The sequence below is a fragment of the Coregonus lavaretus genome (genome assembly GCF_964263955.1).
Source record: "Coregonus lavaretus genome assembly, chromosome: 8".
NCBI classification, from domain to species: Eukaryota; Metazoa; Chordata; class Actinopteri; order Salmoniformes; family Salmonidae; genus Coregonus; species Coregonus lavaretus.
Window position 1 is genome coordinate 36,985,529 of NC_139995.1, and position 26,904 is coordinate 37,012,432.

A 26,904-nucleotide genomic window follows, 5' to 3' on the forward strand; every position below is an offset into this window, starting at 1 on the left:
TAGCTAGGCTGGGGGGTCTACAGTGATATAGTACAATTAGAAATAACCGAAACAACAATAAACTAACCATGTTTGGGCTGAGGCTAAACATAAACAGGATGTAGTACCGTAAAAAGGAACAGTCCAGCAGATATCAGCTGTATAGCTGAGTTATCATAAGGTCCGGTGGTGAAGCGCTAGTGAGTAAGAGGCCACGGCTAGCGTGTGCTACGTCCGTTTTGTTGTAGCCAGCTGGTAGCGATGAATCCGGAGTTAAAGGTCCAGTGATTCAGTGATTCCGGCGGAAAAACTGATATGTTCTGGGTCGATAACGCGCTGTGCAGACTGGCCGAATATCCGGTGATCAATGTCCAGTGATTAAAATTAATCCCGCGGAAAAAAATTGAATGTTCTGGGTGAAACACCGCTAGCTGTGGCTAATAGCAAGTAGCTAGTTCTCTTGGCATTCTCTCAACCATCTTCATGAGGTAGTCACCTGGAATGCATTTCAATTAACAGGTGTGCCTTGTTAAAAGTTAATTTGTGGAATTTATTTCCTTCTTAATGCGTTTGAGACAATCAGTTGTATTGTGACAAGGTAGGGTTGGTATACAGAAGATAGCCCTATTTGGTAGGTCCATATTATGGCAAGAACAGCTCAAATAAGCAAAGAGAACTGACAGTCAATTACTTTAAGACATGAAGATCAGTCAATCTGGAACATTTCAAGAACTTTTAAAGTTTCTTCAAGTGCAGTCGCAAAAACCATCAAGCGCTATGATGAAACTGGCTCTCATGAGGACCGCCACAGGAAAGGAAGACCCAGAGTTACCTCTGCTGCAGAGGATAAGTTCATTAGTTACCAGCCTCAGAAATAGGCAATTAACTGCACCTCAGATTGCAGCCCAAATAAATGCCTCACAGAGTTCAAGTAATAATTAATAATAATAATAATAATTAGTCATTTAGCAGACGCTCTTATCCAGAGCGACTTACATGAGCAATTAGGGTTAAGTGCCTTGCTCAAGGGCACATCGACAGATTTTTCACCTAGTCGGCTCGGGGATTAGAACCAGCGACCTTTCAGTTACTGCCACAACGCTCTTAACCACTAAGCTACCTGCCGCCCCGTAACAGACACATCTCAATATCAACTGTTCAGAGGATACTGCCTGAATCAGGCCTTCATGGTCGAATTGCTGCAAAGAAACCCCTACTAAAGTACACCAATAAAAAGAAGAGACTTGCTTGGGCCAAGAAACACGAGCAATGGACATTAGACTGTTGGAAATCTGTCCTTTGGTCTGATGAGTCCAAATTTGAGATTTCTGGTTCCAACCGCCGTGTCTTTGTGAGACAGAGTAGATGAACGGATTATCTCCGCATGTGGTTCCCACCGTGAAGCATGGAGGAGGTGGTGTGATGGTGCTTTGCTGGTGACACTGTCAGTGATTTATTTAGAATTCAAGGCACACTTAACCAGCATGTCTACCACAGCATTCTGCAGCGATACGCCATCCCATCTGGTTTGCGTTTAGTGGGACTATCATTTGTTTTTCAACAGGAAAATGACCCTAAACACACATCCAGGCTGTGTAAGGGCTATTTAACCAAGGAGAGTGATGGAGTGCTGCATCAGATGACCTGGCCTCCACACTCACCCGACCTCAACCCAACTGAGATGGTTTGGGATGAGTTGGACTGCAGAGTGAAGGAAAAGCAGCCAACAAGTGCTCAGCATATGTGGGAACTCCTTCAAGACCATTGGAAAGCATTCCAGGTGACTACCTCATGAAGCTGGTTGAGAGACTGCCAAGAGTGTGCAAAGCTGTCATCAAGGCAAAGGATGGCTACTTTTAAGAATATAAAATATTTTGATTTGTTTAACACTTTTTTGGTTACTACATGATTCCATATGTGTTATTTCATAGTTTTGATGTCTTCACTATTATTCTACAATGTAGAAAATAGTAAAAATAAAAACCCTTGAATGAGTAGGCGTGTCCAAACTTTTGACTGGTACTGTATGTTGAACAAACCTAATCCCGTAATTTTTTATTCTATAAATGGAGTACCTGACTGGGTTTAAATACTCCTGAATTCTACTTTAGCTCCAGAAATCCACTAGCCTGGCTACTTGACATTTCCCCTCCTTTCCTTCAAAAGGGGTTTAATCCTTCATTTACAGTAAACCAACAATGAAACGGGGGATAGTGTTCATTGCTGCACCTCATGTGTTTTTCCATCCTCTTCCCTTAGTCATACAGCTAGAGCTATTGAAACGGTGTAGAATGCACCTCTTTTCCATAAAAGGCCTTTTCTGGGCCGCTGCAGATTCCCAGAAGCCGACTTATTTGAGTTCTCTCTGCTCTCGCGCCTCTCACACACCATTAGTGCTTCTGTTAAGAGGGAGACACTTTGGATATTTAGTAAACGTCACCCTGTCCCACCACTTCACAACTTCAACTAGGCCATCAAGTGATATTCCAGTCCAGCAGAGATCCTTAACCAATCAAAAGCAGGGTTATTGCCATGTGCCACATTTTGGTATGACCAAGACAAAAAGCATGTTTCAGCTGTGCAGTGTGTGCTACTGTTCCCTGAACCATGCTTGTTCCCGTTCATACCAGTATCTCAATTCTGATTATCTTGCTTTGGAATAAGTTTTACTTCAAAAACAGCACTCAGGTCTTTCCTGAAGTTAGATTTGCTTGCCACCAACACGCTTCCTGTCAATGAGAAAACCAATAACTGTAAAAGTTAGATGCAGCTTAATCTTTTACAAAACACCTTTAACATACTAGCTACTGTAGGTACAGTTTAACATGTTTACATTCCTTACTATATATTAACATTTGCATATACATCTAGCTTTTCAAAAATAACTTGGACAGCATAGTCGATAAAACATTTTTTTTTAAACAACACAGCTCCTCCAAAAACTGACATATTAAGCAGCACGGCCCTATAAGCAATAATACAGATACTTGTGCCCTTCACATATGGAGGACTAAAAGTGCCACAATTAAATAAATAAATACACCATTAAATAATTACTTAAATGTGTCATTAATTAATTAAAATTAGAATTAAATACATAAATGTGTTATTAAATGTGTCATTAATTAATTCAAATACCGATTCATTTTATGTAAAATACATATATAATAATTTCACTATTTACATTTACATTTCATGGTCCTGCGTTGGAGTGCTTCCTGAATTACTTAAAACTGTCAAACTGACCCATCAAAAGTTGGTAGGCGGAACCTAACGCCTGATTGGTTACCCTCTGCATCAAGCCAAGACAAATCAATTCCGGATAATGTCAGCAGGTCCTGCTTCTACATCCTCTGCTAAGTTTAAAATGTCTCTAACCAACTCCCTGGAAAGTTCACGGAGATCCTCCATTGTCTCTATCCAGGTTGGCCTACTCTACTTCAGACCAAAGCAATGGATCAGACTAGATTCGCGTTAGCCCCGCCCACTGACTTTGATGGGTCAGTTTGACAGTTTTAAGTAATTCATGAATCACTGCAATGCAGGATCATGAAATGTAAATGTAAATAGTGAAATAATTATATATGTATTTTACATAAAATGAATCGGTATTTGAATTAATTAATGACACATTTATTTACACATTTATGTATTTAATTCTAATTTGAATTAATTAATGACACATTTAAGTAATTATTTAATGGTGTATTTATTTATTTAATTGTGGCACTTTTAGTCCTCCATATTCACAATCATCAATGCCTCTTCTTTTAAAACTTGCCCTTCAGTTCCCCAATAACCCTATGGAGCATTTTCCAGTCTAGGTAGGCCACCAGGCCCCCCTGGTTGGCCCAGCGGTCTGCCCCAGGGCTCTCTGAGTGGGATTGGTGGTAGGTCAGTTCCTCCTGGTCATGGTGCCCCCCCTCACAGTGGCCGGAGCGGAGGCACTCTTTAAGGTCCAGCATTCCCCCACCAAGTGCAAGGAGCAGGGCATGGGGGCCGCAGGAGTCCCACTTGAAGGTGCTGCCCTCGGAAAGGACATAGACGTCAGCCAGGCCCAGGATCACACACAGGATCTTGTATCCGGCCCCCGAGGCATACATCAGCCTGTCAGGCCCACACAGAGGGGCCAAGGCCTCCTTCACCACCTGCTTCTCACTGGAGCTCAGCACCACTGATAGTCCTGGACTCTCTGCAGGTCTGTCTTTAGGTCGGAGCACCGAGCAGGCTTTGACGCTCCCACATGACACACCCCAGAAATGCTTCCCCTTCCAGCTGCAACAAATACGCACATCACATCAAACAAATGTAATTAAAAGGCAGCTTTGTTGGTGAGAACTGAGCATTACTGAGTATGTTATTTCTGTGTCAGACAGGGTTAACTATTTAAATTCAGTCAATTCAATAAGTGGATTGAAAATAGTAATTGAAAATGAAATTACTTTTTCCAATACTTAAATTGGAAAGAAATGGTCATTTAAATCGACAACTTAAATAGCATTGACCCTAACCCTGGTGTCAAAATTATTGCTGTTCTGGTTCTACAGTAAAATCCAAATGTATTTGTCACATGCTTCGTAAACAACAGGTGTAGACTAACAGTGACATGCTTACTTACAAGCCCTTCCCAAGAATTCAGAGAGAAAGAAAATAGAGAAATAATAGAAAATAAATAGTCTCACCCTGTTGGGTCTTTCTGGTTGAAGGGCTGGTTGATGACCCCCATGACTGGTTCCCCAGTGGCTCGGAGGTATACCCCAATCAGAACCAGGGCACACTGCAGACCTGAAGGACAGAGACGGCCCTCCTCCACCACCTCCTCACAACCCTCAATGTACTGGCTAGTGGCATCTGAACGACAACCAAACACATAGAAACAACATATATATATACAGTGGGGAGAACAAGTATTTGATACACTGCCGATTTTGCAGGTTTTCCTACTTACAAAGCATGTAGAGGTCTGTAATTTTTATCATAGGTACACTTCAACTGCGAGAGACGGAATCTAAAACAAAAATCCAGAAAATCACATTGTATGATTTTTAAGTAATTAATTTGCATTTTATTGCTTGACATAAGTATTTGATCACCTACCAACCAGTAAGAATTCCAGCTCTCACAGACCTGTTAGTTTTTCTTTAAGAAGCCCTCCTGTTCTCCACTCATTACCTGTATTAACTGCACCTGTTTGAACTCGATACCTGTATAAAAGACACCTGTCCACACACTCAATCAAACAGACTCCAACCTCTCCACAATGGCCAAGACCAGAGAGCTGTGTAAGGACATCAGGGATTAAATTGTAGACCTGCACAAGGCTGGGATGGGCTACAGGACAATAGGCAAGCAGCTTGGTGAGAAGGCAACAACTGTTGGCGCAATTATTAGAAAATGGAAGAAGTTCAAGATGACGGTCAATCAGCCTCGGTCTGGGGCTCCATGCAAGATCTCACCTCGTGGGGCATCAATGATCATGAGGAAGGTGAGGGATCAGCCAAGAACTACACGGCAGGACCTGGTCAATGACCTGAAGAGAGCTGGGACCACAGTCTCAAAGAAAACCATTAGTAACACACTACGCCGTCATGGATTAAAATCCTGCAGCGCACGCAAAGTCCCCCTGCTCAAGCCAGCGCATGTCCAGGCCCGTCTGAAGTTTGCCAATGACCATCTGGATGATCCAGAGGAGGAATGAGAGAAGGTCATGTGGTCTGATGAGACAAAAATAGAGCTTTTTGGTCTAAAGTTTGGAGGAAGAAGAAGGATGAGTACAACCCCAAGAACACCATCCCAACCGTGAAGCATGGAGGTGGAAACATCATTCTTTGGGGATGCTTTTCTGCAAAGGGGACAGGACGACTGCACCATATTGAGGGGAGGATGGATGGGGCCATGTATTGCGAGATCTTGGCTAACAACCTCCTTCCCTCAGTAAGAGCATTGAAGATGGGTCGTGGCTGGGTCTTCCAGCATGACATTGACCTGAAACACACAGGCAGGGCAACTAAGGAGTGGCTCCGTAAGAAGCATCTCAAGGTCCTGGAGTGGCCTAGCCAGTCTCCAGACCTGAACTCAATAGAAAATCTTTGGAGGGAGCTGAATGTCCGTACTGCCCAGCGACAGCCCCGAAACCTGAAGGATCTGGAGAAGGTCTGTATGGAGGAGTGGGCCAAAATCCCTGCTGCAGTGTGTGCAAACCTGGTCAAGACCTACAGGAAACGTATGATCACTGTAATTGCAAACAAAGGTTTCTGTACCAAATATTAAGTTCTGCTTTTCTGATGTATCAAATACTTATGTCATGCAATAAAATGTTTGTCCTGTAGCCCATCCCAGCCTTGTGCAGGTCTACAATTTTATCCCTGATGTCCTTACACAGCTCTCTGGTCTTGGCCATTGTGGAGAGGTTGGAGTCTGTTTGATTGAGTGTGTGGACAGGTGTCTTTTATACAGGTATCGAGTTCAAACAGGTGCAGTTAATACAGGTAATGAGTGGAGAACAGGAGGGCTTCTTAAAGAAAAACTAACAGGTCTGTGAGAGCCGGAATTCTTACTGGTTGGTAGGTGATCAAATACTTATGTCATGCAATAAAATGCAAATGAATTACTTAAAAATCATACAATTTGATTTTCTGGATTTTTGTTTTAGATTCCATCTCTCACAGTTGAAGTGTACCTATGATAAAAAATTACAGACCTCTACATGCTTTGTAAGTAGGAAAACCTGCAAAATCGGCAGTGTATCAAATACTTGTTCTCCCCAATGTATATACATGCACACACACACACACACACACACACACACACACAAAGGTATGTGGACACCCCTTCAAATTAGTGGATACGGCAATTTCAGCCACACCTGTTACTGACAGGTGTATAAAATCGAGCACACAGCCATGCAATCTCCATAGACAAATATTGGCAGTAGAATGGCCTTACTGAAGAGCTCAGTAACTTTCCACGTCAGCTAGGATGCCACCTTTCCAACAAGTCAGTTCGTAAAATTTCTGCCCTGCTAGAGCTGTCCCGGTCAACTGTAAGTGCTGTTATTGTGAAGTGGACACGTCTAGGAGCAACAACGGCTCAGCCGCGAAGTGGTAGGCCACAAAAGCTCACAGAACGGGACCGCCGAGTGCTGAAGTGCGTAGCGCATAAAATTAATCTGTTCTCAGTTGCAACACTCACTCCCAAGTTCCAAACTGCCTCTGGAAGCAACTTCAGCACAATAACTGTTCGTCGTGAGCTTTATCAAATGGGTTTCCATGGCCGAGCAGCCGCAGACAAGCCTAAGATCACCATGCGCAATGCCAAGCGTCGGCTGGAGTGGTGTAAAGCTCGCCGCCATTGGACTTTGGAGCAGTGGAAACACTTTCTCTAGGGTAATGAATCAAGCTTCACCATCCGGCAGTCCGACGGACGAATCTGGGTTTGGCAGATGCCAGGAGAACGCTACCTGCCCGAATGCGTAGTGCCAACTGTAAAGTTTGGTGGAGGAGGAATCATGGTCTGGGGCTGTTTTTCATGGTTCGGGCTAGGCCCCTTAGTTCCAGTGATGGGAAATCTTAATGCTACAGCATACAATGACATTCTACACGATTCTGTGCTTCCAACTTTGTGGCAACAGTTTGGGGAAGGCCCTTTCCTGTTTCAGCATGACAATGCCCCCATATACAAAGCGAGGTCCATACAGAAATGGTTTGTCGAGATCGGTGTGGAAGAACTTGACTGGCCTGCACAGAGCCCTGACCTCAACTCCATTGAGATGAATTGGAATGCCGACTGCGAGCCAGGCCTAATCGCCCAACATCAGTGCTCGACCTCACTAATGCTCTTGTGGCTGAATGGAAGCAAGTCCCTGCAGCAATGTTCCAACATCTAGTGGAAAGCCTTCCCATAAGAGTGGAGGCTGTTATAGCAGCAAAGGGGGGACCAACTCCATATTAATACCCATGATTCTGGAATGAGATGTTCGACGAGCAGGTGTCCACATACTTTTGCACATGTAGTGTTACTACAATTAATATGTGAATAAACAGTGTGAAAGGACAAGGAAAAATCTATTCCCTGGCGTTTGTGTAGTATTTACACCATACAATAAGTGGATCTGCTCAGTGCTCACACATCCCTTCTAACATTATTCATAATATCATTCCACGTACAGTACAGTCTTCATCGACCTGGCCAAGGCTTTCGACTGTCAACCACCGCATTCTTATTGGCAGACTAAATAGCCTTAGTTTCTCAAATGACTGCCTCGCCTGGTTCACCAACTACTTCTCAGATAGAATTCAATGTGTCAAATCGGAGGGCCTGTTGTCTGGACCTATGGCAGTCTCTATGGGGGTGCCACAGGGTTCAATTCTCGGGCCGACTCTTTTCTCTGTGTATATCAATGATGTCGCTCTTGCTGCTGGTGACGCTCAGATCCACCTCTACGCAGACGAGACCATTTTGTATACATCTGGCCCTTCATTGGACACTGTGTTAACAAACCTCCAAACGAGCTTCAATGCCATACAACACTCCTTCCGTAGCCTCCAACTGCTCTTAAACACTAGTAAAACTAAATGCATGCTCTTCAATCGAATGCTGCTGGCACCCGCCCACCCGACTAGAATCACTACTCTCAGCGGGTCTGACCTAGAGTAATCCAGGCACTTGTCATCTCCCGTCTGGATTACTGCAACTCGCTGTTGGCTGGGCTCCCTGCCTGTGCCATTAAACCCCTACAACTTATCCAGAACGCTGCACCCCGTCTGGTATTCAACCTTCCCAAGTTCTCTCATGTCACCCCGCTCCTCCGCACACTCCACCGGCTTCCAGTTGAGGCTCGCATCTACTACAAGACCATGGTGCTTGCCTATGGAGCTGTGAGGGGAACGGCACCTCCTTACCTTCAGGCTCTGATCAGACCCTACACCCAAACGAGGGCACTACGTTCATCCACCTCTGGCCTATTAGCCCCCCTACCTCTACGGAAGCACAGTTCCCAGTCAAAGCTATTCGCTGCTCTGGCACCGCAATGGTGGAACAAGCTCCCCCATGACGCCAGGACAGCGGAGTCAGTGACCACCTTCCGGAGACACTTGAAACCCTACCTCTTTAAGGAATACCTGGAATATTATAAAAGTAATCCTTCTACCCCCCCCATGAAAAAAAAGGTGGTTGTCCCACTGGCTATCATAAGTTGAATGCACCAATTTGTAAGTCGCTCTGGATAAGAGCGTCTGCTAAATGAGGTAAATGTAAACGTAAATGTAAACTACAAATACCTAGGTGTCTGGTTAGACTGTAAACTCTCCTTCCAGACTCACATTAAGTATCTCCAATCCAAAGTTTAAAATCTAGAATCGGCTTCCTATTTCGCAACAAAGCCTCCTTCACTCATGCTGCCAAACATGCCCTCGTAAAACTGACTATCCTACCGATCCTTGACTTCGGCGATGACATTTACAAAATAGCCTCCAACACTCTACTCAGCAAATTGGATGTAGTCTATCACAGTGCCATCCGTTTTGTCACCAAAGCCCCATATACTACACACCACTGTGACCTGTACACTCTTGTTGGCTGGTCCTCACTACATATTCATCGCCAAACTCACTGGCTCCAGGTCATCTATAAATCACTGCTAGGCAAATCCCCGCCTTATCTTAGCTCATTGGTCACCATAGCAACACCCACCCGTAGTATGCGCTCCAGCAGGTATATCTCACTGGTCATCCCCAAAGCCAACACCTCCTTTGCCCGCCATTCCTTCCAGTTCTCTGCTGCCAATGACTGGAACGAACTGCAAAAATCTCTGAAGCTGGAGACTTATCTCCCTCACTAACTTTAAGCATCAGTTGTCAGAGCACCTTACCGATCACTGCACCTGTACACAGCCCATCTGAAATTAGCCCACCCAACTACCTCATCCCCATATTGTTATTTATTTTGCTCATTTGCACCCCAGTATCTCTATTTGCACATCATCTCTTGCACATCTATCATTCCAGTGTTCATTATTTTGCACTATGGCCTATTTATTGCCTTACCTCCATAACTTGCTACATTTGCACACACTGTATATATATTTTCTGTTGTATTTTTGAATTTTTGTTTTGTTTACCCCATTTGTAACTCTGTGTTGTTGTTTTTAAATCGCACTGCTTTGCTTGATCTTGGCCAGGTCGCAGTTGTAAATGAGAACTTGTTCTCAACTGGCTTACCTGGTTAAATAAAGGTTAAATAAAAATAAAATGAAAAAACAGTCAAAAGTTTGGACACACCTACTCATTCAAAGGTTTTTCTTTATTTTTACTATTTTCTACTATGTAGAATAATAGTGAAGACATCAAAACAATGAAATAACACATATGGAATCATGTAGTAACCAAAAAAAGTGTTAAACAAATCCAAATATATTTTAAGCCACGCTTTGCCTTGATGACAGCTTTTCAAACTCTTGGCATTCCCTCAACCAGCTTCACCTGGAATGCTTTTCCAACAGTCTTGAAGGAGTTCCCACATATGCTGAGCACTTGTTGGCTGCTTTTCCTTCACTCTGACGTCTGACTCATCCCAAACCAACTCAGTTGGGTTGAGGTCGGGTGATTGTGGTGGCCAGGTCAACTGATGCAGCACTCCATCACTCTCCTTCTTGGTCAAATAGCCCCTACACAGCCTGGAGGTGTGTTGGGTCATTGTCCTGTTAAAAAACAAATGATAGTCCCACTAAGCCCAAACCAGATGGGATGGCGTATCGCTGCAGAATGCTGTGGTAGCCATGCTGGTTAAGTGTGCCTTGAATTCTAAATTAAATCACAGACAGTGTCACCAGCAAAGCACCCCCACACCATAACACCTCCTCCTCCATGCTTTATGGTGGGAACTACACATGCGGAGATCATCCGTTCACGGTGGTTGGAACCAAAAATCTCAAATTTGGACTCCAGACCAAAGGACACATTTCCACCGGTCTAATATCCATTGCTTGTGTTTCTTAGCCCAAGCAAGTCTCTTCTTCTTATTGGTGTACTTTAGTAGTGGTTTCTTCGCAGCAATTCGACCATGAAGGCCTGATTCACACAGTCTCCTCTGAACAGTTGAAGTTGAGATGTGTCTGTTACTTCAACTCTGTGAAGCATTTATTTGGGCTGCAATTTCTGAGGCTGGTAACTCTAATGAACTTATCCTCTGCAGCAGAGGTCACTCTGGGTCTTCCATTCCTGTGACAGTCCTCATGAGAGCCAGTTTCATCATAGCGCTTGATGGTTTTTGCGACTGCACTTGAAGAAACTTTCAAAGTTCTTGAAATGTTCCATATTGACTGACCTTCATGTCTGAAAAGTAATGATGGACTGTTGTTTCTCTTTGCTTATTTGAGCTGTTCTTGCCATAATATGGACTTGGTCTTTTACCAAATAGGGCTATCTTCTGTATACCCCCCCTACCTTGTCACAACACAACTAAATGGCTCAAACGCATTAAGAAGGAAATAAATTCCACAAATTAACTTTTAAGAAGGAACACCTGTTAATTGAAATGCATTCCAGGTGACTACCTCATGAAGCTGGTTGAGAGAATGCCAAGAGTGTGCAAAGCTGTCATCCCTCAGGGGTGCGTGCTCAGTCCCCTCCTGTACTCCCTGTTCACCCATGACTGCATGGCCAGGCACGACTCCATCATTAAGTTTGCCGACGACACAACAGTGGTAGGCCTGATCACCGACAACGATGAGACAGCCTATAGGGAGGAGGTTAGAGACCTGGCCGTGTGGTGCCAGGATAACAACCTCTCCCTCAACGTGACCAAGACAAAGGAGATGATTGTGGACTACAGGAAAAAAAAGAGGACTGAGCACGCCCCCATTCTCATCGACGGGGCTGTAGTGGAACAGGTTGAGAGCTTCAAGTTCCTTGGTGTCCACATCACCAACGAACTATCATGGTCCAAACACACCAAGACAGTCGTGAAGAGGGCACAACAAAGCCTATTTCCCTTCAGGAGACTGAAAAGATTTGGCATGGGTCCTCAGATCCTCAAAAGGATATACAGCTGCACCATCGAGAGTATCCTGACTGGTTGCATCACCGCCTGGTATGGCAACTGCTCGGCCTCCGACCGCAAGGCACTATAGAGGGTAGTGCGTACAGCCCAGTACATCACTGGGGCCAAGCTTCCTGCCATCCAGGACCTCTATACCAGGCGGTGTCAGAGGAAGGCCCTCAAAATTGTCAAAGACTCCAGCCACCCTAGTCATAGACTGTTCTCTCTGCTACCGCACGGCAAGCGGTACCGGAGTGCCAAGTCTAGGTCCAAAAGGCTTCTCAACAGCTTCTACCCCCAAGCCATAAGACTCCTGACCAGCTAATCATGGCTACCCAGACTATTTTCACTGCCCCCCCACCCAATCTTTTTATGCTGCTGCTCCTCTGTTAATTATTTATGCATAGTCACTTTAACTCTACCCACATGTACATATTACCTCAACTAGCCGGTGCCCCCGCACATTGACTCTGCACCGGTACCCCCCTGTATATAGCCTCCCTACTGTTATTTTATTTTACTTCTGCTCTTTTTTTCTCAACACTTTTTTGTTGTTGTTTTATTTTAGTTTTTTTTAAACAAAAAAATGCATTGTTGGTTAAGGGCTGTAAGTAAGCATTTCACGGTAATGTCTACACCTGTTGTATTCGGCGCATGTGGCAAATAAAATTTGATTTGATGGCAAAGGGTGGCTATTTGAAGAATCTCAAATATAAAATATATTTTGATTTGTTTAACACTTTTTTGGTTACTACATAATTCCATATGTGTTATTTCATAGTTTTGATGTCTTCACTATTATTCTACAATGTAAAAAATAGTAAAAATAAATAAAAAGGCTTGAATGAGTAGGTGTGTCCAAACTTTTGACTGGTAGTGTATATCTACGAAGACAACAAATCGGGTTTTTAAATAGTGACTCCTGGTCAGGTATTACCGATGGGGTCGATCCAGATGCCCAGGTCAGAGGGGCTGAGGGGTATGTGGAGGTCGTCTGTGCCCGTGTCTTTGAGTGTGAGCGTAGCGTCCTGGTGGATGGCACATGCCAGTAGAGTCGCCGCAGTCTGGTCCCCGTCCAGCACCGTGGCCAGCAACGTGGCCGTCTCCTTCTCTGTCCCACACACTGTGACTATCACACTCTCCCCTGGGACGCATGCATGAACACACACACACGCACAGCCAACATGTAGTCGACAAGTCCAGTGCTATTCAAAAATTTGATTATATAGTGGAATTGTTGCTCTTACCTATCTGTGTAGTAAGTAACACTGTTATTACCCAAGTAGCTGTATAATGTTTCAAAGTAATAATAGTAATTGTGGATGCCGTTTCTACTAACCTAGTCCATTTTCAAACTGGTTAGACTCCTCTCCTTGTATATGGTCAATCATTTCGGGAAACTAAGGTAAAACAGGATAAAACCAGTAGAGGGGTTAGGGTTGCCAAAAACATTTTATCATACTAGAGAGGGATATATAATAAATCCTCCAGAGGCTTGCCTGGATTTCAGACATGAAACAATCGTCATTCTGATAACATGAGAAGTGTTTTGGTTCCTTTACCTGAGCTCCAACATCATGGCGGATCATCTCTTGGATTACCACATCGGCCAACGTCTTGAAGTCCTGGACAAACTTCTTGTTCTTGTCCACCCCAGTCTTCTCCTGGACCAGCAGCTGGAAGAGAGGGGCCTCCTGCCTGCACACGCGGGCCACGTTGGCCGCCTTCTCTGCCACACGCAGCAGCAGCTTCAGCAGATCAGCCATACCTGCCTGACACCTGACCTGAGAGAGAGCGCGAGAGAGAGAGGGTTAACACATTAAATTCCTATGTGTAGGCTAGAGGGTCATTAGATAGTACCTTAGATATGGGGTCAGAGTTTCTGGAAGAGGGTGTTTTCCCCAAAACATGTTGTGCCACGGCATGGCTGACCTGAGGAGTTACAAAATGTTCTTCTGACTCTCCAGATAAGATATTTATTTTTTTGCCACAGCCTAGTAGTCTGCCATAGCTTCTCTCAATGGGGAAAGGATCTTGAAGACATTAAAGACTGTTACTCTGTAGGGGTTATAATGAAGCAATTGACTGAATTACCTGGGGAGGTCTACTCTGATATTTAAAGTCTGTGAGTGTGTGTGTGGCCTGCCTCTGGGTCCATGCCTAATTATAGCCTCTCAAATAATGAAACCAGGACATCTCTATCTGACTGCAAAGGAAAAGAATGATCCCCATTTAATAAGAAATAACCTAGACTGTTTAATAAAACCATGCACTCTATCCACATGCAAACTGCATCCATCCACATACAAAAACTTCAAAGAAGTCCAGTAGCCTAAAACGGATCTTTCTGGTTCCTCCTCATTGCTGTAAGTCAAGACAATCTATGGCATTTGGGCAAGTTGAGGCAGCTGTGTGGTTGCCCCATTTTTTTTAACTGAATACAGCCAAAGTGTTAATCTGTTGTGGCCCTGAAAACAAGTGATGTCAGAAAACAAAATATTAAAAAGAGTTACACTGATTACAATCTTATTCAAATATGACTAGGGTTCACTGTCAAGAATAGGTTACTGAAACAGAGAACAGGAAAGCAAGCACGACTAGGCATACAGTGCCTTTTTCCACATTTTGTTACGTTACAGCCTTATTCTAAAATGTATTAAATCGTTTTCCCCCCCTCATCAATCTACACACAATACCCCATAATGACAACGCAAAAACAGGTTTTTCGAATTTTTTGCTAATTTATAAAATAAAATAAACTGAAATATCACATTTACATAAGTATTCAGACCCTTTACTCAGTACTTTGTTGAAGCACCTTTGGCAGCGATTACAGCATTGAGTCTTCTTGGGTATGACGCTACAAGCTTCGCATACCTGTATTTGGGGAGTTTCTCCCATTCTTCTCTGCAGATCCTCTTAAGCTCTGTCAGGTTGGATGGGGAGCGTTGCTGCACAGCTATTTTCAGGTCTCTCCAGTGATGTTCGATCGGGTTCAAGTCCGGGCTCTGGCTGGGCCACTCAAGGACATTCAGAGACTTGTCCCGAAGCCACTCCTGCTTTGTCTTGGCTGTGTGCTTAGGGTCGTTGTCCTGTTGGAAGGTGAACCTTTGCCCCAGTCTGAGGTCCTGAGCGCTCTGGAGCAGGTTTTCATCAAGGATCTCTCTGTACTTCGCTCCGTTCATATTTGCCTAGATCCTGACTAGTCTCCCAGTCCCTGCCGCTGAAAAACATCCCCACACCATGATGCTGCCACCACCATGCTTCACCGTAGGGATGGAGCCAGGTTTCCTCCAGACGTGACGCTTGGCATTCAGGCCAAAGAGTTCAATCTTGGTTTCATCAGACCAGACAATCTTGTTTCTCATGGTCAGAGTCTTTAGGTGCCTTTTGGCAAACACCAAGCGAGCTGTCATGTGCCTTTTACTGAGGAGTGGCTTCCGTCTGGCCACTCTACCATAAAGGCCTGATTGGTGGAGTGCTGCAGAGATGGTTGTCCTTCTGGGAGGTTCTCCCATCTCCACAGAGGAACTCTGGAGCTCTGTCAGAGTCACCATCAGGTTCTTGGTCACCTCCCTGACCAAGGCCCTTCTCCCCCGATTGCTCAGTTTGGTCAGGCGGCCGGCTCTAGGAAGAGCCTTGGTGGTTCCAAACTTCTAACATTTAAGAAAGATGGAGGCCACTGTGTTCTTGGGGACCTTCAATGCTGCAGAAATGTTTTGGTTCCCTTCCCCAGGTCTGTGCCTCTACACAATCCTGTCTCTGAGCTCTACAGACAATTCCTTCGACCTCATGGCTTGGTTTTTGCTCTGACATGCATGGTCAACTGTGGGACCTCATATAGACAGGTATGTGCCTTTCCAAATCATGTCCAATCAATATAATTTACCACAGGTGGCCTCCAATCAAGTTGTAGAAACATCTCAAGGATAATCAATGGAAACAGGATGTTTTGTACACTCACTCTAAATGCAAAATCATTTAAATTGCGTCGCCGGTCACTCAGTAATGTCACGCCTCCATCCAGAATATAGGCTACGGTACGTGCGCATATTTCACGCACCTGTAGTTCATTCCGGTAGGAGAAAAAAACTATCAACACAGCCACTCCGCACTTGAGTAGGCTATCTGAGCAACACGGACGAATCTAGAAATGAAGCCAAAATGTCTTAATATAAAAATGATATCAACAGTGAATGCTACCTTACGTTAAATCATTGTAGCTTATATTACTCTTACCGGGAAAGGTTCCGGCTGATTCGTACTTAGGTATTTTCTCGTCTATCTCCCTTCGAAGCTGGCCTGTCACGATCACTACAAATGTTGCCTGTGTCAATGCACGCAGGATGAGGATTGCATGAATGGGCGTGAAGCCGTGTAGGCTAGTCTACAGTCCGCTACAAAAACAAATGTACTACGGGCAACACTCAGATGTCGAGGATCTAAATTCCTTACTTCAGGGAAGGAGTTGCCTATTCTTGTTTGATTACGTCGGTGCATATGTTGCGTATGGGAAGGGCGGACGGAGGTGATTTTCCACTGAGTTCGCAAAGGCTTTTCCTGCGTAGACAACGTGGGCAGAGTTTAGAATGTAGTACTTACTGTAGCCTAGCAGTGTAGAGTTTGTATGCTGCTACAATGTAACCTAATTTAGCATGCGTAAAAGTAAACAATGTAACAATGCTACAATGTAATTACTGAACTTCAACACTTCTAGACCCGCCTACGGCGTAGTAGGAATGTTTATTTCCTACAACATATACTTATTCTACATCCCTCAAGACAGGGCAAAAGCTATGCAACACAACATTTAGAAGTATATTCTTCTCCCAATCATTGCATCAATTCTAAATGCTAAATCCAAGGTAAATGCTCAATCCAAGGTAAAGGTGACCTATGCAGCTAAATTCATGTAAACTCGCGGGATAAGGCGGCTTTGCAAAGCTAAAGGTGACCTGAACAAATATTATCCTATGTATCCTATGTGCAGTTGTCATTTGATATGAACACAACAGTAAAATAATCCTAATAAGTGACCAAATTGAAGAGGAAATGGTTTTAGTGGCGCCCTAAATTGCTCCTCTATTACCACCAGAAGCATCCATTATCATGCTGCATACATCAAGCATTACTGTAGTAGGCCTGCATGGAGACTGTAAGTCCCAAATGGCACCCTATTCCCTTTATAGTGCACTACGCTTGACCAGGGCTCATACGACCAGAGCCCATAAAAAGTAATGCACTTTAAAGAGAATAGGGTGCCATTTGTGACAGAACCACTGTCTGGCTGACTGCCAGGAGCTTTCATATGGTTGATCAATACAGTTTAGCTATTCACAGCACTGAGGCGAGAGGCAGCTAAACACACAACCACCGCACAAGGGTAATATCCCAAATCACACCCTATTCCCTATCAAAAGTGCACTACCTTTGATCAGAGCCCTATAGGTCCTGGTCAAAAGAAGTGCTCTATAAAGGGAATAGGGTGCCTTTTGGGACATTAACAATGGGTGTCTCAGTCTTAGAGCATCAGTTTGCCAGTAAATTACCAAGTCTCACAATACAGCAAAAGAAGGGTGGGTTTCTGTCTTCAAATGCAGGTAATATAATAAAGCAAATAATTTAGCAGTAATGATTGCATTTGCATGGAATTGATTGTGTAGATAATTGAGGAAAATCATTTTGGTGTTGTATTGTCCCATGCCTATTGTCATTCTGTAGTTGTCCATGTCATTTCGTATTTCACTCTATGGTCGGATGATCTAAATGAGCTTTCATTTGTGTCCATTTATAAGATGATAAGGTGAACACAATGTACATTTATTTGAACATTGAGTTTAGCTAAGGACCGAGGAGCCATATGATACCACATACAATGAAATCATAGGCTATGATACTATACAATTCTAAATATGCCTTATAAGACTGGCTATGTTCCTAATCTTATAAGGAGTCTCTAATCTATGAAACAAGTTAAAAACAGTGGTCATTCAAATACTTTTTGTATTTAATGACAATTTACTTGAATAATATTGAAATAGAGTTTTGATAGGTGATGTGTGCTTGCTGTATCTGTGTTTTGTGCATAGAGTGTGTTATATATGTAATTCTATGGCACTGTGTTCCTGAAAGAGAACTGAGCGGAGCGTGTCAGAACTAGAGAGTTCCATGATCCCCATCATCCATGTGTTCCATAAATACTCGGGCCACAAGTGCAAGCTGAAGAAGGCAGAGCTCAAAGATATTATCAATAATGAGATGAGTCACTTCATCATTGTGAGTCACTCTCTGGTTGTATTCCAAATGGCTCCCTATATAGTGCACTACTTTTGACCAGAGCCCTACGGGCTCATCCAATTCGAAAAAGATGAATTGTTTTTTAGCCTTCTGTATGAATAAAAAATTATATAATAAAGAATTACATTGAACAGCTGATTGTAATGATTTAGATGACTATTTTATGATTATTAGATTATTACACTTTACTTAAAGCCTGCAGGTCTATGTGTTATTACTTGTTATAAGCATGAAAGGGCCTATACAGGACATTTTTAACTCAAATAACCTGACACAAATTATAATCTGACACAGATTCATTTTTACTGTTGACTGTTCTTGTCTCTTTTAAGAAATTCCAAGAGAATCGGACTCTGGATGTGCTGTTTGCAGACCTGGACCAGAACAGAGACCTGGAGATTGACTTCCAAGAGTTCATCGTGTTGATCGCCATGATGATGTCAGCGTGCCACGACCTCTTCAGCCCAGATCACAACCATTAGTGACACAATGTAAAGGCGTGATTGTGTTTGAGCAAAACACACATACAGTACATACAGTGTAACCCTCTCTCATAAAGATGAAAATATGATGAAGCTCCTTTGTTTACATGCCATTGAATTTATTATGGTATAGTAGTTGTATATATAAACATTTAACAAATCAATGACAACAATACATAGATGCCTACATAACAATATGTATTGTGAAAATAGTGAAATTACAGATACATTCAAGAGAACACTGAGTCCACTTGATTTTGGACAGTTGATTTAGAGTTTTGTGTCTTGCATTGTGGAGAGACACGTGAAATGGACCATTCTATTTACATTTACATTTTACATTTTAGTCATTTAGCAGACGCTCTTATCCAGAGCGACTTACAGGAGCAATTAGGGTTAAGTGCCTTGCTCAAGGGCACATTTACGTCATTTAGCAGACGCTCTTATCCAGAGCGACTCACCAATTGGTGCGTTCACCCTATAGCCAGTGGGATAACCACTTTACCATTTTTTGGGGTGGGGGGGGGGGGTAGAAGGATTACTTTATCCTATCCCAGGTATTCCTTAAAGAGGTGGGGTTTCAAATGTCTCCGGAAGGTGGTGAGTGACTCCGCTGTCCTGGCGTCGTGAGGGAGCTTGTTCCACCATTGGGGTGCCAGAGCAGCGAACAGTTTTGACTGGGCTGAGCGGGAACTATGCTTCCGCAGAGGAAGGGGAGCCATCAGGCTCTATCACAAAGTGGTCGTAAGGCTATTTCTATTCCTCTCCCCTCACCCTCTTAGATGGCGTTCCATAAATTCCAGGGTCCTCTTCCAGGCATCTTCTTGGGCAGCAGCGTGGGGTGCCAGGTGCCCTCCCCAGAGAGTGATCACTATAGGAGAAAAAAACATAACAGGACAGCATGGGAAATAACCAGGAAAAATGAATCATACTGTCATCCTCTCATTGAGAGATAAGTTAATTAAAATGTTTATTACCCTTCCTTCTATTACCTTTTTTGGAAACCCTTTAAATGTGAATGCATATGTTAGTGCTTGTAACTGGAGATATAGATCAAGAATAAAGGACTGAGAAATTGACTTCAAGACAAATCTTTCAAAGTATGATTATCATTTTAGGATACAATCAATCAATGTCTATTTACAAAAAGTACCACTGAAAACAAGGTCATAACAGCATGACAAACTAAATATGAAAGAGAGGTGAAGGTGTGTATGGGAGGAGAGGAGGACCCACGTTTCTTTGGTCGGGTGGTCCACATGGAGCTTCGTGCGTTGGGGGTGTAGGGTGGCTCAATCAGGTGGCCAGCACCCAGGTATGACAGGCGGGTGAACAGGTGGGATCTACCAGCATCTTTAAGCTTCTTCTCAATCTGAAAACCAAGGAGATATACAGTATGTTCATTCAACTGTTCACGACATTTGGAAAAGTTATTACTATCAGCAGCTATGACTAGGACATTAGCTATATACTACCATAGTATGGCATATTGTAGGTTTAATGGTAAGGACATCCCATGAAGTAGGCTTACCTCATCTGCGTTCTCAATAGCTGCACAGCTCAAGTCATCTTCACCCACAATGTACAGTAGGGGGCAACACAGGTTTTCAACCTGCACAGACAGAGGATATATGTGGTCCTCTGTAGCTCAATTGGTAGAGCATGGCGCTTGTAACGCCAGGGTAGTGGGTTTGATCCCCTAAACCCATACGTAAAAATGTATGCGCACATGACTAAGTTGCTTTGGATAAAAGCGTCTGCTAAATGGCTTATTATTATTATATAATTGTTGATGTAACCCTAGGAAACAAATTCTACATTAATTTCCACAAATACCACACAAGCTGCACAGGTACTCCTATACTATAAATAAAATGATATGATAACATAGAGTATGGTAACATTTTCTGTGCAGCTGGCTGGAGGGGGTTCTTGACCCCATCAACAACACTTGAGTGTCGTACCTTTGCTTTGTTCTCAGGTGGAATGTTGTTGGGCATGGACACTTCTCTGAAGCTGACGTAGCCCTGTTCATCATAACTCCAGTGCTTCTGATCCCTATAACATAACAATGGGTGGGATAAAAGAGTAGCACCCCTCTCGACAATAACACAATATACTGAGAATTATCTAATTTTGTCCCTGTAAAGTCATCTTTCAGGCATACTATCATTTTCAAAACATCACAATACTTGAATATGTTAACTATATTTCAATATTGCTATGATGTTAAAAACAGTTCTTCAAAAGCTTATTTCTGTCCTATGTTTCCATGGTAACTAACCCTTCAAAGCTTTCGGTCTGGCCATCGCTGTCCGATAGTTTGTTGATACTTCCTATTGGACCATTGACTCCTATCACACACCTGGGCTGAGACAAAGAAACTGAGTGAATGGAAATCCCAGGAATTTCTAATCAGATGCAATCCTACATGTAGACTCATATACAGTGAGCTCCAAAAGTATTGGGACAGTGACACATTTTTTGTTGTTTTGGCTCGGTACTCCAACACTTTGAATTTACATTTACATTACATTTTAGTCATTTAGAAGACCCTCTTATCCAGAGCTACTTACAGGAGCAATTAGGGTAAAGTGCTTTACTCAAGGCCACAGACAGATTTTTCACCTAGTCGGCTCGGGGATTCGAACCAGCCACTTTTCGGTTACTGGCCCAACGCGCTTAACAATTATTTACAATAAAAGTGACTCCAAAATGACACAATACCTTATTTACCATTAATTTATATTGGGCACAAAATAATCTCAAACACAACCAAAACAAACAGCAAATCATCCAACAAGTTTGTAGGGTCACAAGCTTGATGTAATCATTGCGTGCTAGGAATATGGGACCAAATACTAAACTTTTGATCACATATAAGTGAATTTGTCCCAATATATTTTGTCCCCTAAAACGGGGAGACTATGTACAAAAAGTGCTGTAATTTCTAAAAGGTTTACCCAATATGGATGAGTGCAGACTGTCAACTTAAAGCTGACAGTCTGCACTTTAACCTCATAGTCATTGTATCCGTTTAAATCCAAAGTACTGGAGTACAGAGCCAAAACAACTAAAAACGTGTCACTGTCCCAATTCTTTTGGAGCTCACTGTAACTCATCATACTCATGACATAGGTCTTTCATATTTGTATGTAACCTTTATTCTCGACTTTCTCTTTTACCCAAATTCTGGTCATTCCACCTCAGACTACATATTTGGAAGGCTAATCGTTGTTTGATGACTGGTATGGAATAATCCAGATGACTGCTTCAGGGGGTTGTATGGCCAGACTTACATTGACACCAATCTGAGTGGCGATTCGCAGAGCCAGGTAGACTCCGAACGAGAGGCCAATGATCCCCAGCCTGTCCCCACACACCTGGGGGTGGTCCTGGAGAAACTGGAATGCAGCCTTTCAACGCCCATTGAGAAAACAAGGAGGAAAGATAATTTTGCTGAGGTGCCAGAATGTTATGTTCATACAGGGGTGTATTACCTAGCTACTTTGAAACCTAGAACTACCTAGGGCTGTTACGGTGACCGTATTGCCGCCACATCGGCAGTCACGAGTCCTAACCGCAGTCAAATTCCACGTGACCATTGAGTCACGGTAACTAGGCTTCTCTAAAACTGTCTCTGATGCCTCTGATGGTCATTAGTAGCCTATCAAACTTACTAACTGCCAGTCGCTATTGGCCGGTACTCAGCGCTCTATTGTTCCCTCTAATCACGCTGACATCAATGCAAATGCAATCGAAAACCAAATCAAACTCTTCATGAGAGCCCTGGCATTCAGAGTTTGAGCGGTTGCACAGCGAGAGCCAGCTCTTCATAGCTGGTTGATGCATGGAATTAAATGTGTTCCTATAAGCCCATGTTGTGCTACATTTCTATAGGCTAAGCACTACCCCCTTATTACCTTAAAGTAGGCATCTCCCACATTGATAGTGTTGAGTGGACCAGGGATGTCTTTGTGGCCAAAGTAGGCCAGGGAGAGACTGGCAAATCCCCGGGAAGCAAACAAGGCTGAGCGGTACTCTATCAGCCCCCCGCCCATACCCCACAGGTCCACCATGGCTGGGAATGGACCTGGACCTATGGAGGCAACAAAAGAGGACACCACAACACCCTCAGTATTGGAATAAAGCCTCAGTCATAATAGTTTGTGTAAAGATACTCTGTAATCTTGTGTTATAATCTAAGATTCTAAATGTGATTTGATATGTACAATTTATCAAAGCAATCACCCTTTTCCCTCAGACCTAGTTCTTACCTGGGGGTAAGAACAAGGTCCCCACTACTCCATTCTGCCGAATTTCTATTCTCCGGACGCCTGGTGCCATGTACCAGCGTTCAACAGTCACTGCAGCCAGCTCCTGTTCCCCTCTCTGCCACTGCTCCTTGTTGGAACCCTCACTGGGTGGAACCGGAATATGACCCTCTAATAAGGACAACTGTACTGAGTACGGAGTCTCAACGTTTTTCTTCCGAAGCCTGTGGGAAAATGTACAGATGAAACTGTCACTATCATGGCCTTTGTATACAAACCCCAACACTGTATCGCGATAACTCCTGGCCCATAGACTACTTTGAAAATAAGGAAATAGGGTGATTCCTCACAAAACTAGAACAAAAAAAGACCAAGGGTCCTTTGGACGTAGTTTACAAATACAGAAACATTTGCCAAATCTAAAATGTTATATTTTGTATATTAATGTTGTGGTCCTCTGTAGCTCAATTGGTAGAGCATGGTGCTTGTAACGCCAGGGTAGTGGGTTCGATCCCCGGGACCACCCATACGTAAAAATGTATGCACACATGACTGTAAGTCGCTTTGGATAAAAGCATCTGCTAAATGGCATATTATTATTATTATTATTATATTTTTCTATATTCATAAATGTGTTATTGAAATCAAAATACTACTCATATTACAGAGTATGCAGTAAAGCTTCATGTGACACCAGCTTTGTAGCACCTACAGAAAGGCCAAAAATTCACAAAAATTCCAACTACAACTAATTATTTCTCAATTATGCTTTAAGATACAAATATTAAATATATGTCAACATTCCATCCTCCAAAGGACCCTTCTATGGATTACATTTAATGAAAATCCCCAAAATCATGGTCTTTTTTTGTTCTAGTTTTGTGAGGAATCACCCAATATATACGTAATTTTATAATTTTGATGAACTATCCCTTTTAAAAATCTTTAGTGTTGATTGACTTCGTTGAACAATAGCATTTGTCTCTGAATCATATTCAATGTGACCATAGCTTCGCGCGCTTTTTTAGTTATATTCCCTGTTGCTACCTCAGACCCTCTCTCTCTCCAGGTGCAGGCTGCAGGGCCCAAAACAGTCCCATGGGCTCACAGCCCACATAGGAACCCCCTACAGACTCATCTGTGGTCACTGTGAGAAGAAGAGGGTTAGGGGAGGAAGAGAGAGAGAGAGAGAGAGAGAGTAAATAGAGAGACGGAGAGGGTGAGATAGTCTAAGATTACAAAATAATAGTTGTTGTTCAGACAAAACAATCTGCCATCCGAGATTCCTAGCTCCTGCATACTGTAGCCAGTGATCATATAAATATTGTTACTAATAATTCTACTACTAATATAAACTAGTAATTATATTTCTATGTCAGTGATGTGACTCAACTGTTGACGACACCCATCTCGTCTGTGTTGTAGTGAGAGAGCGCCTCCCATAGGTCACCGTCCTCGTTATGCATATAGGCGCGCACCGTGATAGGTGAGTGAGGGGGAAGGTGATGCCCCTCTAGGGTAATCGGCTCATCTATGAGAGCGCGGGTAGGCGTGGCTGTCAAAAAAGGTGCTGGGCTACAGTACGTCTTCCATCTCACTGGCCCTGAGAAGCACACCAAAACAACATGGGATCAGACAGGGGATTTTGCACTTTGTGCATTTTAGTTACAACGTAAAAGGACAAGATATAAGGAGGTAGAGTGTGGCTGCTTCATAGCCCTGGTGAGAAACAGGTGCTTCAATAAATGGAAAATGTGGGAAAGACCAGGTAAAAGAAAGATAGGATAGTCACATAGAACAAAATCATCTCTATTGACAAGGACAAAAGTTTGGTCAATGTAATGTGCTTTCAGAGGGATATGACGTATTTAATCCATCCATTCCTTACCCACTGCACTTTGCACACATGCTATCTTCCTGCAGATGTTGACCCATCGAAGCACAAACGTGCCTGAGCGATGACATAGTGCCGACACACACATGCGTGCTCTAAGCATGCTGGTCTGTCAGTACTCCCTGTGTAGAGAATAACATTGTGCAATGGTCAAACATACACATGAGAATATGAAATATTGTTAAGTGTTTGTGAGAGTTTTTGTTGTCTAATGCTGTGTTCATAACCAAGTAGGAAGGTGGTATATACCACATACGACTGGAAAAAATCCACTTGAACGCCCCTCCAACTGGTAATTACTAGTGTGAAACTTGTCTATCATCCCTGAGCTCTGACTTCTCCCACATGCTGACCTTTGACATCACCTACTAAGGAAATGACCTCGATAACAGGCTTTTCGGCAGTTAAATGCAATAACAAAACATTATTTATAAAAAAGCAATCTATTTATATTTTTTAACACTATAATTTGTTTACAAGCATGATAGCTGTACTTTTAGTTTATGGTTGAAGCAGCTTGTTGTCCATTAGCCAATCTGCGTTTCTTAAGGAGTCCAAAGCAGGTGAATGCATCCAACTGGTATTTAGGACTTCACAACTAGTAATAACCACCTTCCCATTTGCTTATGAACACAGCATTACCCCTAGTATAGGGTAACCAGACGTCCCCAAGGACAGTCCCCGATTTTGTTGGCCTGTCCCCGGCTGGAGCTGTCCACGATTAGCCCTCAAACAGAAAAACGCAACTGTAAAGTTAAATTGAGGTTTAAATGTCAATAATCAAACGCGGTACCTAATCATATTAGCATGTAAAAATGATGTCTATCCCTGTACCAAACTCGTTTGCTCCCGCAGACCTTCTATGAGAACGTTTGATCAGTGCCACATTGTGACCACCACATGAACAACCATATGTACATCCAACAGCATACCAAACTTGGGTCATTCTAAAATTACTAGATAGGCTAAGATTGATAAAACTGTGGAAGGGTAATCAATTTATGTGTTATAATGAATTAAAGTAGCCTGTTTGAAAAGCGATAATTGATAGTTAAATATAGTTCAATGCTTTTTTTATTTATTGCGAAGCTACCTCCCTCCACCCGCCCCCCCCCCCCCCCCCCCCCCCCGCCACTCTAAAAAAAATTACTCCCCGATTTTCATGTCCAAAATTGATCTGGTCACCTTACCCTTGTAGCCTGGTATTGAAGTAATGTGAGGTCAGTCTATTCTTCAGCCCATTATTGACAAGATTTCTCTAGTTCAAGCTACTTTTTTTTCCCTCTGCCAGATACTGACCTTCAACCTCCATTTACCAGATACTGACCTTCAACCTCTATTTTGTGTAACGTGGCGACTTCCTATGCCAATGCAGTCACTATTTCAGGAGTTAACTTTTTACTACAGTAGAGTTATTTGCCTTATGAGAGGTTCAAACTGCGACTGTGTCTTCAGTCATTCATGAGTGGACCAAAGTCAGACATGGTGAATGAATAGCCCAGGGGTCTCCAACAGGTCGATCGCGACAGTAGCTCGCCCAACAATTCTGAAAGTACATGCAATTTTAAAGGGCCAGAGGCGCAATTAAAGGGAAATTACACTCAAAAATCCAAATTTGTTAAGTGTTCTTCCAGATCTAAACATGGACCCAGAACATTCAATTTCGTTGTTTCTCTATTAACAATGATAATATTAAGAGTGAAAAACGTAGAAAAAAATCTAAAACCAGGATTTTTTTACTGAGAAAACATAATTTGGGAAAATATAAAACAGAAAAATTTGGGAGAAAAAAAACATATTTTATAGGGCCACCCTTTGGTTTATTAACCATTATTTTACCAGGTAAATTGACAGAAACCATAGTGCGCTACTTTCTCTTGTACACTAAGGACCCGGGGAAGAGTTGCAGGGGAGAGAAGAGAAGAATGTGTCTTTTTGAAGG

At 43.0% G+C, this 26,904-nt stretch overlaps 3 protein-coding genes across 4 annotated transcripts; 1 reads left to right on the plus strand and 2 right to left on the minus strand.

The window, feature by feature from the left end:
• Positions 1-3,719: 3,719 nt before the first annotated feature.
• Positions 3,720-16,468, minus strand: LOC311133525 (inositol polyphosphate 1-phosphatase-like). The gene is made up of 6 exons (XM_084167030.1): positions 16,255-16,468; positions 13,578-13,799; positions 13,355-13,415; positions 12,953-13,159; positions 4,662-4,830; positions 3,720-4,254 (listed from the first exon to the last, which is right to left on the minus strand). Exons 2-6 carry the CDS (start codon positions 13,779-13,781, stop codon positions 3,750-3,752), a joined length of 1,146 nt encoding a protein of 381 aa, XP_084023156.1. The 5' UTR covers positions 13,782-13,799; positions 16,255-16,468; the 3' UTR covers positions 3,720-3,749.
• Positions 16,469-17,161: 693 nt separating this feature from the next.
• LOC311134036 (protein S100-B-like) lies at positions 17,162-18,794 on the plus strand (the record flags this gene model as incomplete). Its single annotated transcript, XM_084167644.1, has 3 exons — positions 17,162-17,170; positions 18,148-18,291; positions 18,645-18,794. The coding sequence occupies 3 exons, from the start codon at positions 17,162-17,164 to the stop codon at positions 18,792-18,794; spliced, it is 303 nt and encodes a 100-aa protein (XP_084023770.1).
• A 676-nt stretch (positions 18,795-19,470) lies between these two features.
• On the minus strand, positions 19,471-26,528 carry LOC311134235 (bile acid-CoA:amino acid N-acyltransferase-like). Of its 2 annotated transcripts, none has more exons than XM_084167855.1 (12): positions 26,290-26,528; positions 24,957-25,084; positions 24,462-24,671; positions 24,116-24,215; positions 23,072-23,292; positions 22,718-22,893; positions 22,094-22,210; positions 21,079-21,164; positions 20,759-20,852; positions 20,326-20,406; positions 20,031-20,166; positions 19,471-19,665 (listed from the first exon to the last, which is right to left on the minus strand). In XM_084167855.1, the coding sequence occupies exons 2-12, from the start codon at positions 25,063-25,065 to the stop codon at positions 19,565-19,567; spliced, it is 1,431 nt and encodes a 476-aa protein (XP_084023981.1). In that variant the 5' UTR covers positions 25,066-25,084; positions 26,290-26,528; the 3' UTR covers positions 19,471-19,564. The 2 variants fall into 2 exon arrangements, with proteins under 2 accessions (XP_084023981.1, XP_084023980.1); XM_084167854.1 differs by lacking the exon at positions 26,290-26,528 and adding an exon at positions 26,153-26,241.
• Between the last annotated feature and the right edge of the window lie 376 nt (positions 26,529-26,904).

Excerpts from the sequence above, each read along its gene's own strand:
- LOC311133525 (XM_084167030.1), bottom strand. The coding sequence starts at position 13,781 with ATGGCTGATCTGCTGAAGCTGCTGCTGCGTGTGGCAGAGAAGGCGGCC. Across the intron at positions 13,416-13,577 it reads GCCATGATGTTGGAGCTCAG|TTTCCCGAAATGATTGACCA; the intron begins GTAAAGGAACCA and ends GTTTTACCTTAG. Across the intron at positions 13,160-13,354 it reads CCAGTTTGAAAATGGACTAG|GGGAGAGTGTGATAGTCACA; the intron begins GTTAGTAGAAAC and ends CATGCGTCCCAG.
- LOC311134235 (XM_084167855.1), bottom strand. The coding sequence starts at position 25,065 with ATGCTTAGAGCACGCATGTGTGTGTCGGCACTATGTCATCGCTCAGGC. Across the intron at positions 24,672-24,956 it reads ATGTGTGCAAAGTGCAGTGG|GGCCAGTGAGATGGAAGACG; the intron begins GTAAGGAATGGA and ends TGTGCTTCTCAG. Across the intron at positions 22,894-23,071 it reads GACCTTGTTCTTACCCCCAG|GTCCAGGTCCATTCCCAGCC; the intron begins GTAAGAACTAGG and ends TTGCCTCCATAG.